Genomic DNA, 17,872 nt, shown 5'->3' with positions numbered 1-17,872 from the left:
ACAACTACCACATTTTTCGAAGCTGAAAGCTGTTATATTTAGAAAGTTTGCTAAGAATACGGGCTGAAAAAGAAAAGGGGAAGCAAGACGCCCACGTCTCAGTGGGTGTAGGGAGTGTTTGTGTGTTCAGCCCCTACCAGGACAGAGGTTGCTCCAGAAGAGTGGAAGAGATTGGTAGGAAACCATGGGAGTAGTCGTTTAAGAGCCAGATTTGTGTTGGCTCATGGTTCCTGTCCAGGAACGTGTGTGTGGTGACGCTGTTCTTGCCGTGTCCCACGATGATGCAATCTATAATATCAGACATCTTCTGGGATTTGAGGAAAAGAGAAGATTTGGATGAAGTGTGATAACTGCTGCCTATTATTCCATCTGTCGTAATACCACTTGGTTGTAAAATGACTTGTAAAAAGCAAAGTTTGAGATTTGCACCTTTTTCCCCCTTTATTCTTGCGAGTCTTTCCTTCCTCCCGTTAGAGCTCTTCTCTCCACAAATCACTGTGCAGGAGTAGTGCTAGTATTGTCCTGCTGTTTTATCCAGCAAAACTTCCCTCAGCTAATGCATTTTTAATAAATTATAAGCAATTCAGAAATCTGTAATCTGCTTTTGTGGGAACTAAGGAATTTTAGTTAAATTCTCCAACTTCGGACATCTTGTTTATAATCACAGGGAAATTTTTAAGTCCAGAGCAGTAGTACATGTCAGTATCCAAACTGCTGTTGTTCCCAGAATGTGAAATCGCTGTAGTTTTTCTGTACCCATCGCTTGTTTGTCTGATCAGAAATAGTAGCTGTTGTGTTCCGTTGCCAGAATGCTGAAATAAATCAGACTTGTTCTACTTCATGTATCATCATGGAAGATGCATGTTTTGCTTGGATGTTTTTGAACAGAACTGGACAGGAAAACATTTTATGCAAATGTCCGTGAAGCTTCTTGAGAGCTAAGGGAGGAACCTGTTCTGCGCTGGAACACCACCTTGTTCTCTCAATGGGTTTTTTTGTGGAGGAAGCAAAGGAAAAATCTCTGAGTTGAGGAGATCTGGAAGCTCATTAAAGATGTAGATCTGGCTCTGTCGTGAGAAGTGGTGCATTGACTGTCACAGAATCACAGAATGATTTTGGTTGGAAAAGGCCTATAAGGTCATCGAGTCCTACCATCGATCCAGCTCTGCCAAGCCTGCCACTAGACTGTGTTCCCAAGTGTGGCATTTACTCATCTTTTAAACACCTCCAGGATGTTTACTTGACCACCTCCCTGGGCAGCCTCTGCCAGTGCTTGACGACCCTTTCCGTACAGAAACTCCTCCCAATATCCAACTGAAATCTCACCTGGTGCATCTTGAGGCCATTTCCCCTTGTCCTGTCACTGGCTACCAGGGAGAAGAGACCAACACCCACCTCACTACACCTTCCTTTCAGGGAATTGCAGTGATAAGGTCTCCCCTCGGCCTCCTTTCCTCCAAACTAAACAGCCCCAGCTCTGTCAGGTGCCCCTTGTAAGACCTGTGCTCTAAACCCTTCCCCAGCTCCATTCGCCTTCTCTGGACACGCTCCACCCATTCAGTGTTCTTCTTGCAGTGAGGGCCCAAATGAACCCAGGATTTGAATTGCAGCCTTATTAGTGCTGAGTCCAAGGGCACAATCCCCTCCCTGCTCCTGCTGGCCTCACCATGGCTGATCCAAGCCAAGATGCCGTTGGCCACCTCGGCCACCTGGGCCACTGCTGGCTCACATTCAGCTGACTATGAATCAACACCCCCAGGCCCTTCTCCTCCAGGCAGCTTTCCAGCCACTCTTCCCCAAGCCTGGAGCTGCACGGGATCGTTGTGTCCCAAGTGCAGGACCCGGCACTTGGCCATGTCAAACCTCATGCAATTGGATTCGGCCCATTGACCATCCAAATGGTCTCATTTGTTTTTTCCATTTCCGCTGGAAATTGCTAAGTGTTGTTAGAGATCTTTGTGGATGGACCTTTGTGTTGATTCTGGTAAGGTTTCTTGTGAAAATGTTCTGTGAGCAGAAATCTGTTGTATCCTTGCTTCCAGCCCTGGCACAGATTGTATTGTAAGTGTGAACAAAATGCTGCTCTTGTGAGAGATGTTTTAAATTTGTAATGTGGTGTTTTAAATCACTTCTTTTAACCCGCTGAAGATCCCACCACACACACACTTCCTGTGAAGTCATGGCAACACCTATGTTTCACTGGACACGTACTGATAGTCTGGACTTATGTGTATCTGCTCTTCATGCCAGGAAAGACATAGGGGGTAACTCCACTGTGATGCCATTGAACCAAACCTGGAGGTTTTGATTGCGCATAAATCAGAGCGTTGGTTCCAGAGAAGACACTATAGGTGCCCTCCTTGCAGCAGCTCCTGCATTGTCTGCTTTTCTAGTGGTGGGAGCTTTTTAGGTGAAGAGAGTAGCTTTATGAAGAAAGACAAGTGTCTTGTGTCACTGCAGGTGTCTTGCTGGAGCTCTTACTCCAGCTTTTTGGCACAACTGAAGCTGCTTGAGAGGCTGTTAAGGTTTCTGACCATTGATGATAAGACAGATGTCTTTTTAAGTCCAGAGCAGTAGTATATGTCAGTATCCAAACTTCTGTTGTTCCCAGAGTATGAAATCTGTCATCCAGTCGTGAATGACTTTTGTTTCCTCCTTCCTGTGATGTCTACATAAAATATTCCCTCCAGAGACTTCTTTAAGGTTAATAAACAGCTAGATGGTAAATGCATTTGTTAAAGATTCTTTTTCTTTATTTCTTTATTTCAGATAGCACCGCTATTTCATCATCAAATCCACACGCTTTCCAGATTAATTTTAACAGTTTATACACAGCGTTGTGTGAGCAGCAGAAATCAGATCAAGCAACTCTTCTTCTATACATGCTTCTGCATCAAAACTGCAACGTGCGGACGTATGTGTTGGCACGCACAGACATAGAAAATCTTGTAAGTATTGCTCTGCTTTCCTTATGATCGTCACAAGGGGTTGGTCCTGGAAGCTTGGGTGCCACCAGCTGCCAGTGTCCCCTGTTCTGCGGTGGGGTCTATAGGTTCTGACTCACTTATTATTCATTTTAATTGTGTCATCTCTGGAGTACGGTGCTAAACACGTCACTAAAGTAAAAAGTAGTAATGGCCAAGGCTCTTAATAAATGCGGTTACATTGGGCGGGCAGCCAGTCCCTAGCGGGGTTCCGCAGGGATCCATCTTAGGGCAGGACTCTTTAATATCTTCATAAATTACTTTGATGCATGACTTGAAGGTTTACTGACCAAGTTTACTGATGATGTGAAATCATGGGGAGCTGCTGACAATCTTGAGGGCAAAGAGGTCCTGCAGAGGGATCTGGACAAATTAGAGAGCTGGGCAATCACCAACCACATGGAGTTTAACAAGGGCAAGTGCTGGATTTTTGACCTGGAACATGGCAACCCTGGCTCTCCACACAGCCTTGGGAGCGAGAGGCTGGAGAGCAGCCCTGCAAAAAAGCAATCTGGGCGTTCTTGTCAGCAGCAAGTTGAACATGAGCCAGCAGTGTGCCCTGGCAGCCAAGAGGGCAACTGTGCCCTGGGTGCATCCAGCACGGCGTCACCAGCCTGTTGAGGGAGGGGATTGTCCTCCTCTGCTCCACACTGGTGCAGCCCCACCTCGAGTATTATGAGCAGCTTTGGGCACCGCAGGATGGAAAGGATCTAAAGCTACTAGAGGGTGTCCAGTTGGTGAATGGTTTAGAGGGGAAGCCATGTGAGGAACAGCTGAAATTGCTTGGTCTGTTCAGGCTGCAGAAGAGAAGACTGAGGGGAGACCTCATCATGGTCTACATCTTCCTCACAAGGGGAGGGAGGAGGAGCAGGCGTGGAGCTTTTCTCTCTGGTGACCAATGACCAGACCCAAGGGAATGGCAGGAAGATGCACTGGAACAGCTCCCAGGGAAACAGTCACAGCATCAAGCCTGACAATTTTCCAGAAGCATTTGGCCAAAGCCCTCAAACCGACAATGTGAATGTTGGGGTTGTCCTGTGCAGGGACAGGGGCTGGACTCCATGATCCTTGTGAGTCTCTTCCAGCTGAGGTCATTCTGTGATTCTATTTTAAAGCTACCAGGCTGTCTTTGATTCCCTTTTTCCCAGTGCTGCTGTCTGATCCAGATCAGAGCTGCCATCCTTGGGGCACGGTGTAGAGAAACTGGTAGCAAATATCATTCTAGTCATTATTTTACTTTCCAGATATACGGACCAAAATGTTATGCAAGCTTACTGCATGCACATCGGGATAATAGTTAACAAAATGAGCTATAACTTGACTAATACACCAAATGCCTCACAGGGTTGACCTGCATCTGAAACTCCTCAAGCAGCAGCTGACAGATTTTATAGAAATGCAACCGCAGTGACTTTTTAGCTGCTTTAAATAAGATTGTGGTTAATAGCCAATATGACAGACACCTGGTACAGTTTTTGTGGGCTATAAATGAGCTTGTGCTCCCCACTACATTTAGTAATGTCACAAACCATTTTAACAAATATTAGTTATTAATTAGTTATTAGCATTCCTTTAATAAGATAATGGCTGTCTAGGGGAATTGGTAACGGAATAAAGAACTCATTCCATTTTAATATTTGAAATCTTGCCAGACGATTAGATCCCTTGCCTGTTAGATGGCAGATATGGAATGAGTTTGGTCTCAGTCCAAGTTCTAGCAGATGTATTGCTAAAATTGGAGTTGATAGACACCACTGTTGGCAAACTGGGGTGAGACGGGTGGTATTGTATTCATTCAAGACTGAACTCCTGTGTAGTCTGCAGCAGATTATCTAGGTGCACAAATTCTGTGAACAATGGTTCAGTTTTCTGGGCTGTTAATATGTGATCTGAAATGTTTCACAGCTGCTAACTATCAATTTACTTTATCTTTAGAGAAAAAAAGGTTAGGTGTGTGCATTGTTTTATAATTATGTCTGATTTATTGTAAAGCTTCCAGAAAAAACATAAGGTACATGTGTCAAAACAACTTCAGATGCAGACACAGATGCTCTGCAATGTGGGGTATGGAGATCTTGTAGCAACCTTCCGGTACCTGAAGGGGCTACAGGAAGGCTGGAGAGGAGCTGTTCGTAAAGGCTTGTGGGGATAGAACAAGGGGGAAATGGGTATAAACTGGGGAGGGGTAGATTTAGACTCGACGTTAGGAAGAATTTCTTCACTGTGAGAGTGGTGAGACACTGGCCCAGGTTGCCCAGAGCAGTGGTGGCTGCCCCATCCCTGGAGGTGTTCCAGGCCAGGTTGGATGGGGCTTGGAGCCCCTGATCCAGTGGGATGACCCTGCCCATGGCAGGGGGTTTGGAACTGGATGATCTTCAAGGTCCTTTCCAACCCTACTATTCTAAGATTCTATGATTATCACCTCTCTTTCCTCCCTCTCAAAAAAAAAAAAAAAAAAAAAGAAAACCAGAAAATTATAGAATCATGGATTGGTTTGGGTTGGAAGTGACCTTAAAGCCCATCCAGTCCCACCCGCTGCCATGGGCAGGGACACCTCCCACTGGATCAGGGGCTCCAAGCCCCATCCAACCTGGCCTTGAACCCCTCCAGGGATGGGGCAGCCACCACTGCTCTGGGCAACCTGGGCCAGGGCCTCCCACCTGAACAGGAAAACATTTCTTCCTAAGATCTCATCTCAATCTCCCGTCTTTGAGCTTAAAACAGTTCCTGCTCATCCTATCTCTGCACTCCCAGAATCACAGAAAAAATTGTGGGAAAAAATTGTGGGAAAAGTGAGGAAACCATTGTTGAAAAGTCAACAGGCAGTTTGATTTATTTTTTTTTAATGCCAGAATTTAAAACTGTCTTCTCTCATTTTACCCTTCATGTGTATCATTGTTTTTTGTATCACAGCTGACAGATTACCATCATCCACAAAGATGATGCAAGGCCTGGAGCACCTCTGCTCTGAGGACAGGCTGAGAGAGTTTGGGTTATTCACCCTGGAGAAGGCTCCACGGAGACCTTAGAGCAGCTTCCAGTGCTGAAAGGGGCTCCAGGAAAGCTGGGGAGGGGCTTCTTACAAGGGCACAGAGTGATAGGATGAGGGGGAATGGCTTTAAATTGGAAGAGGGAAGACTTAGATCAGACATTTGGAAGAAATTCTTCACGCTGAGGGTGGGCAGGCCGCGGCCCAGGTTGTCCAGAGCAGTGGTGGCTGCCCCATCCCTGGAGGTGTTCAAGGCCAGGTTGGATGGGGCTTGGAGCCTCTGAGCCAGTGGGAGGTGTCCCTGCCCATGGCAGGGGGTGGGACTGGATGGGCTTTAAGGTCCCTTCCAACCCAAACCGTTCTATGATTTCTATGATTCTATGCTCTTTGTCCAATCTTCTTGTTTTCACCTGGACAGTAGGTAAGGGATGAGCAGCAGCCAACTGAGAAGAGCAGTTTCTATTCCTTAGTAACACGCGCTGAGTCAGATGTGAAAAGGATTGAGGGTGGAGGGGTTACTGGACAAAGGAATTAGGAAAGTCCTAATTACAACCCTGTGTTGAATGAGGCTAATTGAGTGTTACCCTTGTAATGAGACGAAGGGGTAGGAGTAACAGAGCTGGTTGTTTCCTTCCCTATATGGCAACTCCAGGAGTGGTGTGAACATGCCGCATACTGTTCTGCTGGTGTACAAAGCACGGTTCATAAAATATTTATGGGCTATTGAAAAGTGGAAAGAGTGTAGAGGAGCATTTTGTTTGCTTTTAAAGTTAACAATAAAACCGTGAGGGGCTTAGAAAGCTGACTTAGCTCAGTTGGTCAGAAAAGAGCTTGAGAACCATCAGGATGCATACGTGCCGTCACAAGGGGAAAGCCTGGAACAGAAAGGACTCGATGCTTGCAGGTGATAGGAACTAAAGACTGGAGGTTGAATCCCACAGCTTAGAGATTTGGGAGGAAGACAGTTCAGGTAACAAATTCAGAGGCAAAACAATCCTTTCCAGGGATTTCTTTGAGTGTGGGTGGCTTTCTGGAGGAAGATTGCATAAGTCAGTGTCCTCTTCCTACTGAGGCAGTCGGATGAAGCGTAAGGGTCTGGGCTATAGGAGGGATCAAGTCTGCGCTCAGTTCAGTGCTCATCTTAAACTTTTAGGGGTTTTGCAGGTTGTTCCTGTTTCACTGTACTCATTTGTTGTACTTTCCCCTATTTTAATACTTCTCGGTTTGGGTGCCCAGGAAGCATCACTCGCAGATGTTCAGTGGTGTTTCCTGGAGGTTTCTGAAATGTCTGTGCTCTTTTCTGACTGCAATTGAATCTGTAAATTAATTCAGTGTGTTTTTCTTAGCTGCTGTAAGAGGTAATATCTCAGATTGCTTCTTCATTTGTGCATGACTCTCAGTTATATATAAACACCTTCATCTTGTGTTGTGCTTTGCAGTGCTTCGTTAGTAAGGCAGTGCATCTTTTTGGTTTTATAATTTCATTCCACTAATCAGGCTTTTCAGGATGTTTGTGTGTTTTCCGTAACTTATAGTACCTCACATCATATAATTTTATAAAATAATTGGATTAACTATCTGATGCTGTTAACTATGTTCACATCTGGAATTTGACTGTCATATTGAACGTAGACTTGGAGAAGTTCATCCTGGAGAAGAGAAGGCTCCAGGGAGACCTTAGAGCAGCTTCCAGTGCTGAAAGGGGCTCCAGGAAAGCTGGGGAGGGGCTTTATCCGGAAGTGCAGGGATAGGATTAAGGGGGAGAGTTTGAAGCTGAAAGGAGAAATTGAGATCAGATCTCAGGAAGAAATGTTTTCCTGTTCAGGTGGGGAGGCCCTGGCCCAGGTTGCCCAGAGCAGTGGTGGCTGCCCCATCCCTGGAGGGGTCCCAGGCCAGGTGGGATGGGGCTTGGAGCCCCTGATCCAGTGGGAGGTGTCCCTGCCTATGGCAGGGAGTGAATGGGCGTTGAGGTCCCTTCTGATCCAACCCATTCCATGATTCTATGAAGTACTTGCCAGGATTCTCCAAGACGTGATAGGACTGGTGAAATCAGGGTCAATTTGCAAATTTTTTCATAAGCGTAGTGTGGTCATCTGTGGATGGGAAAATGCTGAACCTTCTTCTGTCTGTAAGGGCAGTGGACACCCATGTTGCAGGTTGTAAGAAGTAAATTGTTCCTGTTGAGTGTGTTTGCTTTGGCTGCTGAGCTGTGCAGCACTGCTGTGTGCTGTAGATTTCGTTGCTGCTCAGCACGAGTGGACTGAAATAATGTGTATGATGATTTATTTGTATGAACTGATGGTACAGCTGTATTTTTTTCTGTGGTATAAATTTGGCTTAAGCAAGTTTCTCATGTGGTGCTGCAGTGTTGTACTCTGCAGACAAGCTATTTTGAAACTCTTTGCTAGGGCAGCTGCTCCAGACTTTGGACTGAACATAGCACCTGCAATTTTCAGTGTCTGTATTTCATAGACTCACAGAATGGTTTCGGTTGGAAGGGACCTTAAAGCCCTTTCGGTTCCAACCCCCTGCTATGGGCAGGGACACCTCCCACTGGATCAGGTTGGTCCAAGTCCGAGCCTCATCAAACCTGGTCTTGAACATCTCCAAGGGTGGGGCAACCACCACTTCTCTGGGTAGCCTGTGCCAGTGCCTCACCACCCTCATTGTGAAGAATTTCTTCCTCATGTCTGATCTGAATCTTCACGCTTCCAATTGAAAGCCATTCCCCTTTGTCCCATTACTCCCTGCCTTGTAAAAGCCCCTCCTTAGCTTTCCTGTAACTCCTTCAAGTGTTGGAAGGCTGCTCTACGGTCTCCCTGCAGCCTTCTCTTCTCCAGGCTGAACAACACCAAATCTCTCAGCCTGTCCTCAGAGCAGAGGTGCTCCAGCCCTTGGATCATCTTCATGGCCTCCTCTGGACCCGCTCCAACAGTTCCATATCCTTCTTCTGTTGAGGATTCCAGAGCTGGACACAAGATTCTCGTGATCTCCAATGTCCCTTCCAACACCAACTGTTCTACTATTCTATGAGTTGATTCATTTTTCGTCTGGAAGTGTCAGGTAGAGAGGCTTAAATCACCATTTGTGTCCTTGAGTTTGGTCTCATATGTAGGTGGAGAGAAGTCTGAAAGAGGAATGGGAAGTGTGGGCAGGGACGTGGAGTGGGAATAAGAGGCTTCAAAAGCTTTCAAGGTACTTTTTGGGTTAAGAGGACTGAATGCAGTGATCTGAAGAGCCAATTCCCTTTAAAGCAAATGTTATTTCAGTAGCTGATGTAAAATTTTAGTAAGAGTGCTTTCATTTATCATAAGGAAATGTTTGTAATGACTCAGTGTCCAAATCAAGGTACACTTTTTTAATGTGGTTTTTAGCAGCACACTTCAGGATTTGGAGCACTTAAGGAACACAAATGCACTTCTTCGGCTCTAGTTTTAGACATAATACTAATGTGCATTGATAGAGGAGATACAAGATCCAACACAAATAAAACAAGACTGTACCTGTAAGTCTTTTAACGTAATAAATTAAGAAATTCAACTATGATCACCTTCACAACAGTTCCCTGACACACAGCTGCATCCAGTACTGCAATGTCCAAAGCAGTTGCACGGGTCACTTTCTGAAAGGCTGTTGAGCTTCTCTGTCAGTTTTGCTTCTACCAACAACAAATGGGTTCCTTCAAGCACCGTCTGGATCTTTGGGAAGAGGGAGCCGGGTCTGATGAACAGTATGAGAGCTCAAGCACAAGGATGTTGTTATCAGCAAAAAAACACATAAAAGACAAAGCATTGTGGGCTGATGCCTTGATGTGAACTTGCTGTCAGTCTTGCATGGGGACATTTTCTGACCCAGGGTTAGGAAATGTCTCTATTTTAATACGTGTCCACTCATACTGAGTGAAGCAATTGAGCTGTGTCTTGTCTCACTGTTACTGGTCGGAACATGTTCTATAACCATCTCTCTGTCTCTCCCCTCCCACTTTTGATTCCCAAGCCATAGGGTCAGTCGTGTTTTTTTGTGTTGGGCCTCGTATGTTGGGTCATTCTGTTTGGCCAAAGTGCTTTGTATGGCGTTATGTAGCACAAACCAGAGTGGATGACAGCGATGTTGAAGGAGTGCAAGACATGTGCTGCATAAGGCAGTACATTCAATTTTGAGTAGCTGTAAAAATGAAATGACACAAGAATTTGGGAGCTGTCTTAAAACTAAGAAGTTGTTCCACTGGTTCCCTTTAGGAGGGCTTTTGTTGTTCTCTCTGCCAAGTCAAGTTGTGAATGCAGTTCTTCATTAGATTTACTTTGTTTCCTGCAATTTGCAGCTTATCATAACACTTGGACTTGGAAATGGCTTTGAGCTGATGCAGTGCAAAGCTACATGCCTTGAAAAATTGGAAATAGTTTGAGCAGTGGACTGATGCTGCAATGTTTGTCTCCCTTTCCCTCCATCCAAGGAAAAGGACTAATGTGTTTGTGCTCTATGCTAAGCAGATACTCTAGGGAAAACCCGTTCTTTATTCTCAAGACCTATATTCACAAAACACAAAGAGATCGACTCCAATTTCAGCTGAATAGAGAGGTTTGTGAAGGGTCTTTTGGTAAATGAGGGACGTTTGCCATGAGTAAATGTTCTTTCCCTCTGCTTTTGTAGTGATGTTGTCTTGACCGTGGCCAAAGCATCTGTCAAAAAGTTTTTGTGGCGTGTTACATTTAGATCAGTCTCATTGGTTTTAACAGGAAGCGTCGTGTGCTTTAATTATGTTCCAACTGTTTGGGGACTGGTTGGTTGTAACAGAACATTCTGATAACTTCAAATGCTTGTGAAGCACTCAGCGTCCTGGCTGCTCAGCAAAATAGGTTTCACATTACTCATCCTGCTGCCCTCGACCTCTTTTGGAAAACAGCAAGTCTTTAGGTGTCTGGAAGTTTCTTGGAGCAGTGAATTCTGCATCTCATCCACTATCTTGGAGAGTTTTCTCCAGTTCCTTTTTCCAGGGTATTTTGTGAGTTAAGCCTATTTGTTCTGAGCCAGTGGAAATCTCATTTTCAGTTGGTAGGGAGACAGCGTTTGCATCTGGATTAACTTTAGCATTCAGGTATGCTTGCTGCTGCAATGAAATCTCATTTTCTTTATTATAGCAAGACTTTGGCTTAAAGTGTTCATCCTGGTGGAAGCAAGACCTTGGGCTGAACTCTCATCATAATGTTAGTTCTCCTTGGCTGCTTATTATCTACAATTGGAAAAATAGATTTTTTCTTGTTTTAACCCAACCCAAACTGGTTCTTTTCTGGAATTATCTACACACATCAAAATGGAATTGGAGTTTCGGGTCTCAGAATGCCTCTGTGCACCTCAACTCCAATACACTTGGCTATATCTGATGAGAAAAGCCCTTTCAGACCAGGCTTGGGGTAGCACAAATGGTTAGAAACTATTTTTTTCTGGCTTAAACTTGTGAAAATATTGTGGAATAGTTTTGTTTTCCCATAGACTAGAGGGGAACTAAAGCTTTCAGAACGAATGGTAACTGGTGTAGCTGCACATCTCATTTATTAGGAATTGAAATTCTATGTCTGACCACAGGAAAGAACACGCTTAGACTCTTGTGTGGAGACCAGATGAAACAGATGGAAGGTGTTTGAACACTGTATGTCACTATTTAGGAGTGGTTATTTCAAGAGGGAGGAATTGCTGTGTTACTGTTTCAGCAGGTTTGTAGTCTCCTGATTTTTTGTTGGAGGCGTTTGAAGACAAAACTAATAAACACATTTTTTGTTCCCTAAAGGTTCTGCCAATTCTTGAAATCCTGTATCACGTTGAAGAAAGGAATTCACACCATGTTTACATGGCTCTTATCATTTTGTTGATCCTTACGGAAGACGATGGCTTCAACCGATCCATTCATGAAGTGGTGAGTATGTTCTAGTTTCCTCATTTCTAAAACTATGATAATGCAGAAGATGTCTACGCTGATTTTATTTCGTTTTTTTTGACTGAGACATGGAAACTCTCATTTGGGGTTGTGTAAAATTAATGAAATGCAAAAAGCTGGAATCCAGTTTAAAGATATCTAAACAGAACTCTTCCCAGGTAAATTTCCAGCCTATTTTGGAGGGAACTGTCATTTTCTCTTGAGACTTTAAGTATTTAAGTATTACTCTACTTGGAGTAATGTGTCCGGTTCTGGAATCCAGGACATAAGAAGGATATGTAGCTTTTGGAACAATTTCCTTTAACTTTTCTCATACACTGAGCTTGTTGAGGGTTAGAGGACAGCAGACAAGGTTTCACTCCTGCCTCAGTCTCTTTCCCCATTGTTCTTCATTCATTACACATGGTCTTTCACTAAATTCCTTATTGGATAGGTGAAAGTGGAAGATTTCCTTTAAAATTGTTAACAAGGATCCAGCTCTGGAATGAAAACATGAATCAACTTTTCTTGTCCAGTTTATTCCTGCCTCTGCAGTTAACCCTGCCAATAGCGTTGCAGTATTTTCTGTGTTTTGTGGATATTGGTTTACTACTTCCATTTTAATAAAACCAAGCCCCACCTTGTTCCTTTTCCTGCACTGATTTTCTCAGTCCTGCCTTTGCTTCTTCCACCTTCTCCTCAATTTAATCTTTGATTTTAATTCAGACTTTCACTAACTGCATCTTTCTTTCACTCCATGGTTGTGTTTTCCTGCTCTGTAGTGCCTAGTGAGTAGCATCCATTCATTAATAGCTTTATTTGACCACAGTTTTGCACGTTTGGCTTCTTAGCCAGATAATGTGAGGTGGCTGTGAAGTGCTGATCCTGCAGGCTTGTCTATGTGAAGTTCTCCTGTCTGCAGAAAAAGATATGGAAATGTAAACTTTTACCGTCAAAACCCAAGGGAGCACCATGACACTATAGAGGGAAGTGGAACAAGATTAATTCTTCCTGCTTCCCTCCTCCGTTCCTTATCATTCTTTCTAACTCTTTTCTCAATTCTTCAGTGTATCTTTGTGCACTCAGAAAGTCAAGTAAATAAATTATGATGTAGATGAGAGTTGGTGACTCTTGATAGCAACTCTTGGTGACTCTTGATAGCTAAGTATTATAGAAAGTGTGTCTAGAGGAGGCCACGAAGATGATTTGAGGGCTGGAGCATCTCCCTAACGAGAACAGACTGAGAGAGTTGGAGTTCAGCCTGGAGAAGAGAAGGCTCCATGAGACCTTAGAGCAGCTTCCAGTACAGAAAGAGCTCCAGGAAAGTTGAGGAGGGGCTCTTGATCAGGGAGGGCAGGGATAGGACAAGAGGGAATAGTTTTCAGCTGCAAGAGGGGAGATTGAGATGAGATCTTAGGAAGAAATGTTTTCGTGTGAGGGCAGTAAGGCCCTGGCCCAGGTTGCCCAGAGAAGCTGTGGCTGCCCCATCCCTGGAGGGGTTCCAGGCCAGGTTGGATGGGCCTTGGAGCCCCTGATCCAGTGGGAGGTGTCCCTGCCCATGGCAGGGGGTGGAACTGGATGGGCTTTAAGGTCCTTTCCAACCCAAATCATTCTATGTTAATTATTTCTTATGTGTAGAAAAACCACAAACTGTTTTACTTCAAAACACAAAACTGTCTTCATCTACTTGACCTATGGCATTCCTGAACTTTATAGAGGGATATTAAAATACAAATGTCAGCACCGCATCCTATCCTGTGAGCTTTTGGGGTATGGATAAACAGGTAGTGGGTTCCTACAAATCCCATGATGAGAAACAAGTTTAGTTAGCACCCCTCTTTGTGGAAAAATTATTCAAAATCATACTGATAAATCACTTTCCGTCATCCATCTTTTTGAATTGTTGTGTTTCCAGGCAGGAATGATGAAGTTACTACAGTAGAAAGTAAGAAATCAGACTCATACTTTCTTAAATATTAACTCCACATCTCCTAGAGAGAGAGTATTACAGAACAAGAGTATATTATCGTATATTATCGTAGAATCACTTTGTTGGAAAAGACCTTTGAGATCATTAAGTCCAACCATCCCTGTCCACTATTAAACCAGATTCCTGAGCACCTCATCTGCCCATCTTTTAAACCCCTCCAGGGATGAGGACTCCACCACCTCCCTGGGCAGCCTCTGACACTGCCTGAGAACCCTTCCGGTGAAGAATTTTTTCCTGATGTCCGAACTATACCTCCCCCGGTGCAGCTTGAGACCATTCCCTCTCATCCTATGACCTGTCACTTGGGAGAAGACACCAACACGCACCTCACCACAACCTCCTTTCAAGGAGGAGAGTCATGAGGTCTCCCCTCAGCCTCCTATTGCCCCAGGTCCCTCAGCTGATCCTCATAACCCATGTTCTCCAGACCCTTCCCCAGCTCCATTCCTTTCTCTGGACGTGCTCCACCCCCTCAATGTCCTTCTTCGGGAGAGGGGCCCAAAACTGAACCCGGGATTCAAGGTGCAGCCTCAACAGTGCTGAGTATCTTTTTATGAATGGAGTCAGGAAAGCTGTATTTCCGTAAAATATGAACATCTTGCATCAGTTACACAACTGGAATGAAACTCACGTTCACAGCAAATATTTGCCAAATTTTAGCAATTACAGCAGGGTTATTTTTTCCCATCACTTGGCTTAAGTATGAAGTGAATTTGATATGTTTTGGGTCAACCTGTTTTTCTCTCTGCTCCTGTGTATCCTGTGTGCTGCTCATATAAGAAGCATGACTGTACAGACGGTTATGGGCTATTTGCTTTTGTGGTATTTAATCCATATTTATTTATTGATTTTTAAGATTAATTTTATTAAGTGCAGTTTTATAAATCTGGTGATTATACCAACTGGTAAAGAGCTCAGGAAACCACAGAAACTCTTTCGGACTGCTGAAGCATTTTTTATTTGAAATTAATGTGGTCTTAACTGCCTGGAAAATATGATCAAAACCATAGGTCCTGTTTTTGCAGTTGGTTTAGTACAGCCAGGTCCCTGTAACCACATGGCGCTCAATTTCTCTCACTAATAATAATATTGATAACAACAGAGTAAATGGGTAGATGCAAGAATTCCGAAAAGGGGACAAGTGTTGGTGACTTTTCTTCTCTGATTTATGAACTTATGTCAAAATAACATCATATAATAATTTATGTGGCAGTAACCTATAGTACTACCGTGGTACTTAAAGTTGTAGTGGATAGTGAAAAACTGTAAATCACAGCTTAACTGTTTATTTTTCATAGAATCATAGAATGATTTAGTTTGGAAGGGACCTTAAAGCCCATCCAGTCCCACCCCCTACCATGGGCAGGGACACCTCCCACTGGATCAGGGGCTCCAAGCCCCATCCAACCTGGCCTTGAACACCTCCAGGGATGGGGCAGCCACCACTGCTCTGGGCAACCTGGGCCAGGGCCTCCCCACCCTCAGCGTGAAGAATTTCCTCCTAATGTTTGATCTGAATCTTCCCGCTTCCAATTTAAAGCCATTCCCAGCTGTCCTGTCACTCCATGCCTTTGCGAAAAAAACCCTCCCCAGTTTTCCTGGAGTCCCTTTCAGCACTGGAAGCTGCTCTAAGGTCTCTCTGGAGCCTTCTCTTCTCCAGGCTGAACAACCCCAACTCTCTCAGCCTGTCCTCAGAGCAGAGCTGCTAAGGTGGGTGTGTTAAGAAATATCTCACAAGCAAAGTTATGGGAAATGGAGAATCTCAGTGCTCAGTGTATACAAAACTGAGTTCCTTTCCTTTGGATCAGGAGTCTACTGTTAAAAAGTGTAATTAAAAACATTTAATTATTCTTTTAATAGTTGTTGCAAGACCATCCCAGGTCTGAACTATTTGTTTGGTTTTTTTTTCCTTTCTATATATTATTTGCAAACCCATGAGAATTCTGGCACTGATTTTCAGTAGATGGTTTTAAAATTTAACATATTTTCGTGTTTTTTGCTTCTGAAATGCAAAACCACACGAGCAGTGGTGGTGATTGCTGTTGCTGTTGCTGTTTTATAAGCTGGCATTTCATTGCTTACCTGCTCTGATGTCTTTCTCCGGCATAGGTGAGAGGACTGCAAAGGTGACAGGGAGTGATGTGTAGTTTTTTAGCTTTGAATATGTTTCTGCTTTTTTTAAGAGTAGTGGACTATTCCGAGGCATAGTGGTTTTGGTGAATGGCATTTTTCTAGGGCTGCTGTTTTTAAAGCTTCAATGGGAACCACTGGAACATCTGAGGAGAAATGGAGTCTGAGAGGGCATGAAGCTTGTAATGGGGTATAGGGAGGGAGAATGGGAAGGGTGAAGGCTTATGGTGGTTAAGTTCATGTGCATAATCTATTAATTACACATCTGATAGCTTTTTAACTTTTCAGTTGTCTGTTTGCATCGATTTTACTGTCTTTAAGGCAATTCCTGTTCATCGCTTATGTTGTCCAACCTGACTAGTTGCCCTTGTTTACTGAATCTCCTCAGATTACTTACTTCCATTTTATACCATCATCATTTTGTCTTAAAATAGTATTAGTTACTTGTTATAACCTGAAATTATACCCGTTTCCACATCCACTCTTAGCCTGTTATATCTGGAAATCTATCTTGTAGTGATTCCATGTTTCTTATTTGTTCCTCAGCCTTGGGAAATCTTCCCTTAAACACACCTAAAGTCTTTCCCTTTTCCCTGTATTCTGATTTTTCTGTCTTTTTAGCAAAGTGTACTTACTGGGAATTGTCACTCTTGAGCCTCTTCTGGGGATGTTTGTCACTGTCACCAGCACTGCGCTGCTATTAAACAGTGGGTTTTCCATCTATATTGTCCAAGGGCTGGAGCTCCTCTGCGCTGAGCACAGGCTGAGAGTTGGAGTTGTTCAGCCTGGAGAAGAGAAGGCTCTGGAAAGACCTCAGAGCAGCTTCCAGTGCTGAAAGAGGCTCCAGGAGAGCTGGGGAGGGGCTTTTTACAGGGGTATGGAGTGATAGGTTGAGGGGGAATGGCTTTAAATTGGAAGCGGGAAGATTTAGATTGGACATTTTGAAGAAATTCTTCACACTGAGGTTGTGGAGGCCCTGGCCCAGGTTGCCCAGAGAAGAGGTGGCTGCCCCATCCCTGGAGGTGTTCAAGGCCAGGTTGGATGGGGCTTGGAGCAATGTGATCCAGTGGGAGGTGTCCCTGCCCATGGCAGACGCTGGAAGTGGATGGGCTTTAAGGCCTTTTCCAACCCAAACCATCCTATGATTATAGGAACTGCAAGTCAGGGCTGCTAATTCCACCACTGCCCTGGGCAGCATCTGCCAGTGCTTTACCACTGTTTTAAGGAAAGACATTTTTTCCTAATATCCAATCTTAACCTCCCTTGGCACAATTTGAGGCCACTTCCTCTTGTCCTATCCCTTGTTACTTGGGAGAAGAGCCCAGCACCCACCTCACCACAGTCTCCTTTCAGGCAGTTGTAGCGAGTGATGAGGTCTCCCCTCAGCCTCCTCTGCTCCAGATTAAGCAGCCCCAGATCCCTCCGCCATTCCAATAACCCTTGTTCTCCAGCCGTTTCCCCAGCCCCATTCTCCTCCTCCAGATGCACTGCAGCCCCGCAGTGTCCTTCTTGGAGTGAGGGGTCTAAAACTGAACTCAGGATTGAAGGTGAGGCCTCACCAGTGCTGCATCCTGAGGGGTACAATCCCTTCCCTGCTTCTGCTGGCCACACCATGGCTGATCCAAGCCACGATGCCGCTGGTCTTCTTGGCCACTTGGACTCACTGCTCATCTGTAAGTGTGACAGCTTTAGAGAGAAGACGGTTTCAGTCTGGGGAAAATCCCTGTTGAATGAGGTCTTCCAGCAATTCTGAGTTTTGATTAAAATGGAATTAAAAATAAAGAATAAGGGACACATAGGGTTGTTCAGTGCAGTACATGAAGATTCAGCTATGTTTTCGTTGCTTATTAAAAACTATTTTTTCCCTG

At 44.4% G+C, this 17,872-nt stretch overlaps 1 protein-coding gene across 3 annotated transcripts in view; it reads left to right on the top strand.

Moving 5' to 3' along the window:
* Positions 1-17,872, top strand: part of DYM (dymeclin) — a 263,448-nt gene that overhangs the window by 107,297 nt on the left and 138,279 nt on the right. For all 3 annotated transcript variants that reach the window (XM_009565789.2, XM_054054066.1, XM_054054067.1), the window contains exons 10-11: positions 2,770-2,948; positions 11,759-11,884. In XM_009565789.2, the coding sequence (XP_009564084.1) occupies positions 2,770-2,948; positions 11,759-11,884 (305 nt within the window). The remainder of the gene's footprint in view (positions 1-2,769; positions 2,949-11,758; positions 11,885-17,872) is intronic.

Source organism: Cuculus canorus, chromosome Z (genome assembly GCF_017976375.1).
Source record: "Cuculus canorus isolate bCucCan1 chromosome Z, bCucCan1.pri, whole genome shotgun sequence".
Classification (NCBI taxonomy): domain Eukaryota; kingdom Metazoa; phylum Chordata; class Aves; order Cuculiformes; family Cuculidae; genus Cuculus; species Cuculus canorus.
This window is presented reverse-complemented; position numbering and strand designations above follow the sequence as displayed.